At 38.5% G+C, this 12,525-nt stretch overlaps 1 protein-coding gene across 1 annotated transcript in view; it reads left to right on the top strand.

Annotated features, from left to right (window-relative positions):
• The first annotated feature begins 5,140 nt into the window (after window positions 1-5,140).
• wu:fb13g09 (ATP-binding cassette sub-family C member 5) overlaps window positions 5,141-12,525 on the top strand; it is an 82,888-nt gene continuing 75,503 nt past the window's right edge. The window contains exons 1-2 of the mRNA XM_063000976.1: window positions 5,141-5,310; window positions 10,119-10,274. Coding sequence (XP_062857046.1) covers window positions 5,141-5,310; window positions 10,119-10,274 — 326 coding nt within the window. The remainder of the gene's footprint in view (window positions 5,311-10,118; window positions 10,275-12,525) is intronic.

The raw sequence follows: 12,525 nt of genomic DNA, 5'->3' as shown, positions 1-12,525 counted from the left end.
GATGTGTGTTGCTGATAGGGTGTCCATACGTCCAGTTTTAGTTGGAAGCTAACCGGATGCTTGTAACAAGTCACTGGCTTACGAACACGTCAAAAAAAAGACTTGTATTTCATTGGTTTAAGTCTACCACTTTCTGTGAGGACATTCATTACTTTATTGTGGAATATCTAGCCATGAAATGCTAGTTAATTACTAAGTTTTAATAACTGTTTACACATGCTAAAACGGAAAACAGCATGCAGCTCTGAGTGGTCGGCTCACTAGCCTTTTATTTCATGCTTTTAGTACTAAAGTCTCACAAGTAAACTCTACGGCAATTTTCTACTTTATTTGGTTGCATCACAATTATATTAATTAAGGTTTTCAATCATTATCGATTATTATTATTTTGTGTGCTGTAGACACTATCCTGACTACCCACTGTCATGCACTACTTTCTGGGGTCTTGTGTACTCCTTTTTGGGGTTTTGAAAGTGGCCACCCTAGTTGCTGATCACACAGACATGGTTATCAACGGTAATTAAAGTGAATTGCAGGTAGTTTTGAAAGTCTATATATATTAAATCGTGTGCTATATTAACACATATGCCTGAAGTTAAAAATAAACCCTCTTTACACATCAGGTTGAATCTGTGTCTCTCTGTTCGTCTGCCAGCTCTTTTCCTAATATAGCTCTGAAACATAAGGCTGTCTGCACCCCGGCTGTGCACTAATGCGCATGCTCACCAGCGCCAGGCGTGCTGTAGTTTATTCTGTTGGCATTGATTCATGCTTGTTATTAGACTCGTAGCTACGGCGACGAAACAAGCAGCGCTGTGATTGGTGGCTGGTGAATGACGTCGATTTTACAGGGAATTCCGTCAAGCGAGTTGAATAACACAGAGCTGCAGTATTATTAGTGTACTGTACCAAAGCTGCACTGCGAAACTCTCTAAAGTCTAAAATCTTTTTATAATCTTTTTTTTTTTTTTTTGCGTAAATTTAGTTTTTTTTTTTTTTTTTAAGATACTGGGCGACGCATAAATCGTGACGGACTGAAAGTACAGCACTTTATATAATAATAATAATAGTAATAATAATAATGGTAATAATAATAAAAAAAAGAATAACATGATTATTGATTTTGTAGTCGTTAGAAGAAAATTAACTTTTTTTGTAAAAACCAAGCGAACTGGAAACTCCTATATGTAAGTTTAAATTTCACTCTTATTTATTGTGTATTTGCTGTCTAAATGTATATATATATATATATATATATATATATATAGGTTATGTAATTAAATAAGTTATATTGTATATAAATTATATAAATAATGTAAATTATATGTATTTATATTTATATACACATATATATATATATATATATATATATATATATATATACAGTATATACACACACACACACATATACACCGATCAGCCATAACATTAAAACCACCTCCTTGTTTCTACACTCACTGTCCATTTTATCAGCTCCACTTACCATATAGGAGCACTTTATAGTTCTACAATTACTGAATGTAGTCCATCTGTTTCTCTACATGCTTTGTTAGCCCCCTTTCCTGCTGTTCTTCAATGGTCAGGACCCCCACAGAGCAAGTATTATTTAGGTGGTGGATCATTCTCAGCACTGCAGTGACACTGACATGGTGGTGGTGTGTTAGTGTGTGTTGTGCTGGTATGAGTGGATCAGACACAGCAGTGCTGCTGGAGTTTTAAACACCATGTCCACTCACTGTCCACTCTATTAGACACTCCTACCTAGTTGGTTCACCTTCTTTATGTAAAGTCAGAGACGATCGCTCATCTATTGCTGCTGTTTGAGTTGGTCATCTTCTAGACCTTCATTAGTGGTCACAGGATGCTGCCCACTGGGCGCTGTTGGCTGGATGTTTTTGGTTGGTGGACTATTCTCAGTCCAGCAGTGACAGTGAGGTGTTTAAAAACTCCGTGCTGCTGTGTCTGATCCACTCATACCAGCACAACACACACTAACACACCACCACCATGTCATTGTCACTGCAGTGCTGAGAATGATCCACTACCTAAATAATACCTGCTCTGTAGTGGTCCTCAGAGAGTCCTGACCATTGAAGAACAGCATGAAAAGGCATGCAAGTATAACACAAATAATATATATATATATATACAGTGGGGCCAAAAAGTATTTAGTCAGCCACTGATTGTGCAAGTTCTCCTACTTAGAAAGATGAGAGAGGTCTGTAATTTTCATCATAGGTACACTTCAACTATGAGAGACAAAATGAGAAAAAAAAATCCAGGAAATCACATTGTAGGATTTTTAAAGAATTTATTTGTAAATTATGGTGGAAAATAAGTATTTGGTCAATAACAAAAGTTCAACTCAATACTTTGTAACATAACCTTTGTTGGCAATGACAGAGGTCAAACGTTTCCTGTAAGTCTTCACCAGGTTTGCACACACTGTAGCTGGTATTTTGGCCCATTCCTCCATGCAGATCTCCTCTAGAGCAGTGATGTTTTGGGGCTGTCGCTGGGCAACACGGACTCCACAAATTTTCTCTGGGGATGAGGTCTGGAGACTCCAGGACCTTGAAATGCTTTTTACTCCTTTGTTGCCCGAGCGGTGTGTTTGGGATCATTGTCATGCTGGAAGACCCAGCCACGTTCCATCTTCAATGCTCTCACTGATGGAAGGAGGTTTTGGCTTAAAATCTCACGATACATGGCCCCGTTCATTCTTCCCTTAACACGGATCAGTCGTCCTGTCCCCTTTGCAGAAAAACAGCCCCAAAGCATGATGTTTTCACCCCCATGCTTCACAGTAGGTATGGTGTTTACTCAGCATTCTTCTTCCTCCAAACACGACGAGTTGAGTTTTTACCAAAAAGTTCCATTTTGGTTTCATCTGACCACATGATATTCTCCCAATCCTCTTCTGGATCATCCATATGCTCTCTGGCAAACTTCAGACGGGCCTGGACATGTACTGGCTTAAGCAGGGGGACACGCCTGGCACTGCAGGATTTGAGTCCCTCTCGGCGTAGTGTGTTACTGATGGTAGCCTTTGTTACTTTGGCCCCAGCTCTCTGCAGGTCATTCATCAGGTGCCTCCGTGTAGTTCTGGGATTTTTGCTCACCGTTCTCATGATCATTTTGACCCCACGGGATCGAGGGAGATTATCAATGGTCTTGTATGTCTTCCATTTTCTTACAATTGCTCCCACAGTTGATTTATTCACACACTACCTATTGTAGATTCACTCTTCCCAGCCTGGTGCAGGTCTACAATTTTCTTCCTGGTGTCCTTCGACAGCTCTTTGGTCTTGGCCATGGTTGACTGTTTGAGGCTGTGGATAGGTGTCTTTTATACAGATAACGATGTCAAACCGGTGCCATTAATACAGGTAACGAGTGGAGGACAAAAGAGCTTCTTAAAGAAGAAGTTACAGGTCTGTGAGAGCCAGAAATCTTGCTTGTTTGTGTGTGACCAAATACTTATTTTCCACCATAATTTACAAATAAATTCTTTAAAAATCCTACAATGTGATTTCCTGGATTTTTTTTCTCATTTTGTCTCTCATAGTTGAAGAGTACCTATGATGAAAATTACAGACCTCTCTCATCTTTCTAAGTAGGAGAACTTGCACAATCAGTGGCTGACTAAATACTTTTTGGCCCCACTGTATATATATACAGTATATTTCATCCGCTAAATTATTAGTAAGAGGGATAAAATAAATATTTTAATTTTCAAGTTCTGCAGTTTTGCATACTTTTTCACTTAATTCTAATGATGTTTTTGACTGTAAAAACTAATGAAAATGACTGAACTATTCTGTGCAGACATGTTCACACAGATAAACATCTATATCAGAAAAAGGTGTGTCCAGTATGAAAAATGCAAATAAAACAAATAACAAATAAAACATTGACTTTTATTTAATTGCATGCAGTATAAACTCAACTTATTTCATGTATTGTCTGGTCAACTTCATTTCATTTGTTAATAAACATCCATTCTTGCATTTCAGGCCTGCAACAGATTCTAAAAAAGTTGGGATGGTAAATCATTTACCATTTGGTAATGTTGCCATGGCTTCTTACTACCCTTATATGGCATTTTTGACATAGAGTGTCAAGTGATTAAGTGTCTCAGGTGTTACTTTGTCCTATTTTTCCTGCAAAAATGTTTAAGCTGTGTGACAGTACGTGGCATTTTTGAATGTAGTGCTTGACAACATCTCTTCCCCATGTGTTTATATCAGCTATTGATAAATGACGGTTCTTAATACAGTGCCGGTGGAGGGATTGGAGATCATGGGCGTTTAACCTAGGCTTGTGCCTTTGCCCTTTACGCACTAAAATTCCTCCCGATTCCTTGAATCGTTTAATGATATTATGCACTGTAGAGGGAGAAAAGACTCAGCCTTTTGTAGATTCTGCTTTTGAACCAAACCATGACTACAATCACCTGTTGACATCACCTATTTGAAATTACGTCATTATTTATTTTTCTTTACCCTCATTACTAGCATATTGCCCCTGTCCCAACTTTTTTGGAATGTGCTGCAGGCCTGAAATGCAGGAATGGAGGTATATTAACAAATGAAATAAAGTTGATTAGACAAAACATGAAAGTGCAGAATAGTGATAGCATGGCAGAGGTAGGATTCAAACCCACAACCTTCTATCTGGTAATCCACAACTCTACCCACTAGGTTCCCACTGTCCCAACAACTACCTGGAGATGCATTGTTGCTTTATTTAAACATTTATTGATGAGGTTTAACAGCATTTCTGTAAGATAAATAAGTATTTTATTACTAATGATAGGGTGTGTTTCAATCACTGTCCTTGGTTTTATAAACCAGAATGACCTGTACGGTGACATGCTGTAGCTGGATTGACGTTACAGCTCTTACGCCACACAGGGATCAGTAACAGTCCTTGGGACCTTGAGGCCGCCAACTGGCATCTTTAAATAGATAAGCACGTGATATTTATACTGCCATTATGCAAGGTGCTCTCAGCTGTGTGATTGTAGTTAGTCTTCACATACAGATTAACACTTCCTCTCTGAGCAACATGGCTTATTACTAACCATTAATGCTTTAAGTTTGAGTTTTAAGTTTTGTATGTTTCTTAGAAAGCAGTAATGTACCCAGATGCTTTGGAGGCTGCAGGCCGGGTAGAGGGTTTGTCTTTGTCCTGCCCAGAGTCTCCACCGGACCCAGAAGATGAAGAGGAGTTGCGCTATGAGACAAAAAGAAGAGGACGATACAGACAGAGCCTGCAGTTACTGAAGCCCCTAAGAATCACAAACAAGTAAGATTATGATTTAAATTAGGAGTGCATGCATGTTACGGCATGTATTTTTGTTTGACACTTGTGTGAGTGGAGAAAGCTAAATGCAGCACTGATAAGAAGGCTCTTATCCTACACTTACAGCCTGTCCTGTGTTTAAACACTTGCTGACTGATAAAGAAAAATGCTTCTAAACTTTTTTACTGCTTAAGCACACTTATGAGGAACCAGCTAAATTAATCCATGGGTAAACAGTGGAGCTGGATATTATAGAAGTGCATTCTATGTAATAGAAAATAATAATTATATTTATTTGTTAAGGCAGAAACACACAATGGATAGGGTGCCAAAACGCAAAGCAATTGCAAGGCAACATATCTATACATGTATTCAGTTACTTAAAGTTAGTTTACAGCAGCAAATCCACTATGTGCATGTTTCTTTTTTTAAATAAGGAGAAACCAGAGTACCTGGAGAGAACACACAGCCACAAGTTCTTTATACATAAACTCTCCATAATATATAAACTCAGCCGTAACATTAAAACCATCTCCTTGTTTTTACACTCACTGTCCATTTTATCAGCTCCACTTACCATATAGAAGCACTTTGTAGTTCTACAATTACTGACTGTAGTCCATCTGTTTCTCTACATGCTTTTTTAACCTGCTTTCACCCTGTTCTTTAATGGTCAGGACCCCCACAGGACCACCACAGAGCAGGTAATATTTAGGTGGTGGATCATTCTCAGCACCACAGTGACAATGACATGGTGGTGGTGTGTTAGTGTGTGTTGTGCTGGTATGAGTGGATCAGACACAGCAGCGCTGCTGGAGTTTTTAAATACCGTGTTCACTCACTGTCCACTCTATTAGAAACTCCTACCTAGTTGGTCCACCTTGTAGATGTAAAGTCAGAGGCGATCCCTCATCTATTGCTGCTGTTTTAGTTGGTCATCTTCTAGACCTTCATCAGTGGTCACAGGACGCTGTCCACAGGGCGCTGTTGGCTGAATATATTTTTGGTTGGTGGACTATTCTCAGTCCAGCAGTGACAGTGAGGTTTTTAAAAACTCCAGCAGCGCTGCTGAGTTTTATCCACTCATACCAGCACAACACACACTAACACACCACCACCATGTCAGTCACTGCAGTGCTGAGAATGATCCACCACCTAAATAATGCCTGCTCTGTAGTGGGTTTGACCATTAAATCCTTAAGCAGAACTTCTAATCCTTACCTGTTGTAAACTGCTGTGCATCACATGTACCAGACATGTGACAAGACTGAGAGTTAATACTAGTTACAACTTTTTCAGTTCCGATACCGATCCGATACATATACTTTGCATATCGGTAAATACCCGATACCGATCCGATATCATTGTTGAATTAATAAACCGTATACTTTATCATGTGGGAAAGACTTAAGGCATCAGGATTGACTTAAACATTACTAAGTTTGCAAAACAAAATATAATTAACACAGATATAAATGTACTGAACTGTTATTTATTTGTCAATAAAATAATAAACAATTGTGCAGGACCTTGGCAAAGCATTCAAATTCAAAATAAAAAAGTAAAAATATTTTCTTAAATATTTCTTCTTAAAATATTTTAAAATAAATTAAATGTATCAGCTGAAACTGAAGTAGTTACGCAAACAGTAATCAATCTTATTTTTTAAATATGTAGTGTAAACAGTAATTCAAAATAAAATCTAGCAGCGGAAGAACCTGAGAATAAACGAATACCTTGGTACAATACAATCAGTAATCAAACACTGTAAACAAGCAAACATCTAGTGCAATTCAACATAAAGGGTATGTTGGAGAAGCTAGCGATCTCTCTACATAGACGCATTTTACGTCATCCTGTGCGCGCTCCCGATAAGGAGACTGTTAGAAATCCTAGATGCCTTAAATTCCTCACTTCTGAGGCATCTTAATATTTCAATGTTATTTTGGCTCAAGAACGAGTGAGCATCAGACGCTGCCTTGGTGATCAAGGCAGTCCCAGCATTCATTGCGGGTCGGGTGCTCTTCTCTCACAGAAAAATAAACATGGCTGACGGGGCGGAGAAACGAATGGAGTTATATCAAACGTAAATAAAATATTACAGATTTTTAACCTGTATAAACTTGTACCGAGTGTTTTTATTTGCAAGTTCGAGCTTGTCAGGAAATGTAACCGTTATCGGTACATGAAGGGAGGTGTTATATTGACGTTAGCGTGCTGTGCTACCTCAGTTTATTGGTTTTAATGGCAAGATGCTAAATGCTAAACGCGAAACCCAATGGAAGCGCTGTCTAAGTAGCGCGTTCGAATAATATTGATTTATTAGAATCCTCTCTACTGAGGCAGCGTATCGGCCCCATGGATCGGCCTAATTATCCGATACCCGATCTATCTCATTTTGGTAATATCGGGACCGATATCCGATCTTAATATCGGATCGGTGCATCCCTAGTTAATACCACAGAAACTTGATCAAGACTAGTGTGGGTGTGGGTGTAAACTGTAAATCTTGGGTGCCCAAGAGCACCAGCTTTACAGTTTTTCTCAGTCGATTTGGTTCATTTCTCAGATCAGAATTGAAATTCTCAAAACTGTTAATTCAATCTCCACATCTCCTTGTCACTTGTGCACATCATAATAGCATTTCTCATTGTGTTTCACATTTTGCAAATGCTTTTGTACATTCATGCAAATGGTCATGTACAATTGTCTGCTGTTTTTTGCATTATCAATTGCTTATGTCATGTTTATCAAAATGTGTTCTACTGATTGTCTGTTGAATTGTCTTACCCTCCAAAACATTTAGGCTTTGGGTCATTGCCTAGGTCATTACATGCAAAAGTGCTGAACATGTTGTCATAATCTCTCAGGCATAATTTGTACATTTCTATGAAACTTTTTTGGTAAATGTTGGTAATTTATCATAAATTGATTAAATTGTTCTCAGGTGAATCTTGGCTTTCAGTTAAGAAGGGGAATTTGTGAAGGTTTAGATCAACCAATGGTCAAACAGCTCTCAACCATAGGACAGAGGTACATCTCATGAACCTTCAATTGACAAACATATATAGACACAAAACATTGCAATATTACAAAGTCTCACAATGGAAAGACAAGGGTGAACAGCCAAGAAGAGGGGTAAGGCTGCGTGGTGGAAGGCTGAGGGGACAAAACAGAGGAAGAGGTAGGAGAGTCCATGCCACTCTAACACCATCAGGCAATGGTTTGCCATTCATTATAGAATGCTGATGGAATTCCTCCCACCCTACTCCCCATTCCTGAACCCAATTGAGGAGTTCTTCTCAGCCTGGAGATGGAAGGTGTACGATCACCAGCCGCACACCCAGATGAACCTGCTGACTGCCATGGATGCAGCTTGTGAGGATATCACTGCAGATACCTGCAGAGACTGGATTAGGCACTCCAGGAGATTCTTTCCACGCTGCATTGCAAGGGAAGATATCCAGTGTGACGTGGATGAAAACATGTGGCCCAACAGAGAGGAGCATCAGGATGTATAGAAAAGAAAGCACTATAATTCCTTAAGTTGTTGTCTCAGGTTGTTTTGAATGTTTAGAGTAAGTTTCTAATTTTGTAGTTTTTCCTCTGTGTTATAGAGTGCTGCCAAACAGTTGTCTGTCTTTCCTGAAGTTCTATCAGATTTTTGTCAACAAATTGCAGTGCGAACAATACAGTAAAAGAATATTACTGTATAAATTTGATTCCAGTCCAATTTCTTGCTGTCAGTCTCCCACATACAGTCATGTGTAACTTTGTGTTCTGTGTAAGTTTGTATTTTGTGTGTAACACGTACCATTTTAATTGATATGCCACAGAATGTGCAGCATTCTTGTAATCAAAAGCTTAGCTAGTTTTCATCAGAATATACTTACAGTGTACACTGTTGCACTGACAACATGACTAAGTATTTTGACTGCCTTGTTCATAGGCAATGACACACAGACTAGACATTCTGATGGCACTGACAAGTTGATTGACATAAATATTTGCTTTTGAGGCACAAACAAAGAATTGTGAGCGAGGTACGTGCTTTTGCAGGTATTTCATTGAGTTTTGCTGTTTGCACTAACTGTTTTGAGAAATGCACTTGTTGTGATGCCAATGTAAATCATGATGTGAGAAATGTACCAAATTGACTGAGAAAAACTGTAATATACAAAGTACACATAGGTTACACAATGTTAAAAGAAAACTGTTAGAAATCTTGCTAATTTTACTGTCAGCAAAATATAATTCAGAGTCTATACAACAATAAGAATTAAAATAAGATGGCATGGTAAAAACATAATTTATATTAAATGTTGCGTCTTTCACTAAATGAAACTGTAGGATTTTGAAACCAGATGATGATTTCAGTCATAGGAATTAATCACAGTGAGCTAAAATGTAGAAAAATGCAAACAGGCCTACATGAATTGAGACAATTATTATTAGGTTTTAAATGTTTAAACAATGTAAACACAAATGGTGTAAAACTGAACTAATATAATAAATAATGATGCAACATGTTTATACTAATCCACACATTCAAAAAATGTTTTTTTTCTACTGTAAAGATAGATAGATAGATAGATAGATAGATAGATAGATAGATAGATAGATAGATAGATAGATAGATAGATAGATAGATAGATAGATAGATAGATAGATACAGATAGATAGATAGATAGATAGATAGATAGATAGATAGATAGATAGATAGATAGATAGATAGATAGATAGATAGATAGATAGATAGATAGATCAAGCCTTTTACATTTTTAAACATACTTTTATTTTCACTGTTATAGGCACCAGCACCCTGTAGACAATGCAGGCCTTTTCTCCTTCATGACCCTGCAATGGCTCACTCCACTTGCATGGAAAACTTACAAAGCCTCATCCCTCAGAATCGAGGACGTGTGGGGCCTGTCCGGCCATGAAGCTTCTGAAACCAACTGTCACAGGTGAGCAACCATTTGCCATTAGCTGCTATTTTGGAGCCCAGTTTGGGCAGTTTAAACAAAAAGTGTGATGCCTAACCGAGAATTCCTGGCATGTTTGCCTATGTGCAGCTTAGATGTGAACAAACACAGATAGCAAAATACCGCACCTGGCCCAAGGTTAAAAGAGTTGGCTTGTTTGTGTGTATGGCATTAGAAATGGAGGTGGGATTGATGTGGGAATCCCTGAGGTCAGTGTGCAATCATGGATCTGTCACCTCGCACCTCGCTCTCATGGTGTAGTCAGTTCTGGCGGGAGGGTGTTATTAATAGCGAGGTTTAGAGATTAGACAGAGACGGAGTGTTAGCCTTTACACGTCCCGCTTAGCAGTTATGTCATTGCCACCCCAGACTCTCACAGCTCAGCTGATTGTTGACTCCTTGTGCAGTCAGGACAGACAAATGCTGCGTAATCCGGAATCCAGTCACTGCATACTCTCACTTTCCCAATTTAGTTATTTTTAATATGCTATTGCACCACCACCACACTGGCTGAAGGGAACTGCAGGCTAGTACCCGCCTCCTATAACTAGGGCCCTACTAAATTCACGGAAAAATGTGCTTAATTTCACTGACCTGTTTAAAATCACAGATTTCACAGATCTTTAAAGAAAAGTGCCACATTTCACTGCAATCATTAAATATCACTCTTAAATCGAATGAAAGAATCAATTGAACCTACAATACACATCACAGCCTACCTTAATGGTTGTGTAAATACTCTGTGTTTTGACACATCCCCTCTGCGTCCACAGAATCAGTTGGGAGTTTTCCAAACTCAGTTCCCCACATCGTGTTTTTTAGCTTTAGACTTCGACATCTTGGACATTTTGTCTAAACGATTGCTAGTGTAACCAAACGTCTTTAGAGTTTGCTGAGTTTATAAACTGTACATAGACAAACTTTCGGGAGCATAATACCTTACTGGCTTGTTCTTTTGAGGCGCATCACAGACTACAGAGAGATGATCACGTGTGTAGAGAAGCACACTTTTTCATTGATTCTGCACTCAATATGTGAACACATACACCAAACATTATCAGCATACTACACCACAGAAAAGTCTGTTACACCAACCTAATTGCTGTATGATTGCTAGGACCACCTAATATTGCATATTTTATATGCTACATGAATGAACAATGTTAAATTGGTAAACACTAACCTCAAATTTCGAATATATCGTAAATTGCATATTTCATGGTAAATGGCTCATTTTAGGGGAAACGGCTCATTTCACGATCACGATATGTGATTTTCATGGCCGTGAATTAGGTAGGGCTTTACCTATAACACATTTAAAGTTGCCGCTTATTTACACCAGTCAGCTGTGCATTTTTAAAAATAACCATAAACAGAGGTAGTCACATTATGCCCTATGCGTACCTCCGTACTCGTAACACTGCTTCAACCAGACATTAGAAGTTGCTTCATTTGTAGCAGTGAGAAGAAATCCACTTGTGTACACTAGTGTGGATGTGACTTTGTCCAGTGAAATCTTTAGGTTGAGTTGCTGAAGCTGTGCTTTGCCACAGTGCTGCCATGGTAAATGTTGTGTTTTTTGAAGCGTGAGCTGTGCATAGGGTTTATGTTAGTGATGAGGGTGGCACGGTGGCTAAGTGGGTAGCACTGTCGTCTCACAGCAAGAAGGTCCTGGGTTCGATCCCCAGGTGGGGCGGTCTGGGTCCTTTCTGTGTGGAGTTTGCGTGTTCTCCCCGTGTCCACGTGGGTTTCCTATGGGTGCTCCGGTTTCCTCCCACAGTCCAAAGAAAATTGGAAGATACTAAATTGTCCATGACTCTGTTTGATATAACCTTGTGAACCGATGAACCTTGTGTAATGAGTAACTACCGTTTCTGTCATGAATGTAACCAAAGCATGACATGACGTTAAAATCCTAATAAACAAACAAACAAATGTTAGTAATGAATAAATCTTTATTCCATGACCTAACCCTTAATCGATCAAGAAATCTTCCTGAAGTGAATCTTTATCATGGTCACAATTCAAGTATTTATTTATAGAATTAATTGGTGCTAAATTAATTTTGCTCAAATAAGATCTACAAAATGTTGATAATCAAACACTGGGGTATTTTTAAATGTATATATAGAATAATTTATAGAATTAATTGGTGCTAAATTAATTTTGTACAAATAAGATCTACATATAGTTGATCAAACACTGGGGTATTCTTTAAATTTATCTATAGAAG

This window comes from Trichomycterus rosablanca, chromosome 1, assembly GCF_030014385.1.
Source record: "Trichomycterus rosablanca isolate fTriRos1 chromosome 1, fTriRos1.hap1, whole genome shotgun sequence".
Taxonomy (NCBI): domain Eukaryota; kingdom Metazoa; phylum Chordata; class Actinopteri; order Siluriformes; family Trichomycteridae; genus Trichomycterus; species Trichomycterus rosablanca.
Note: the sequence above shows the minus strand (reverse complement) of the source record. Positions and strands in the feature narration are given on the sequence as shown.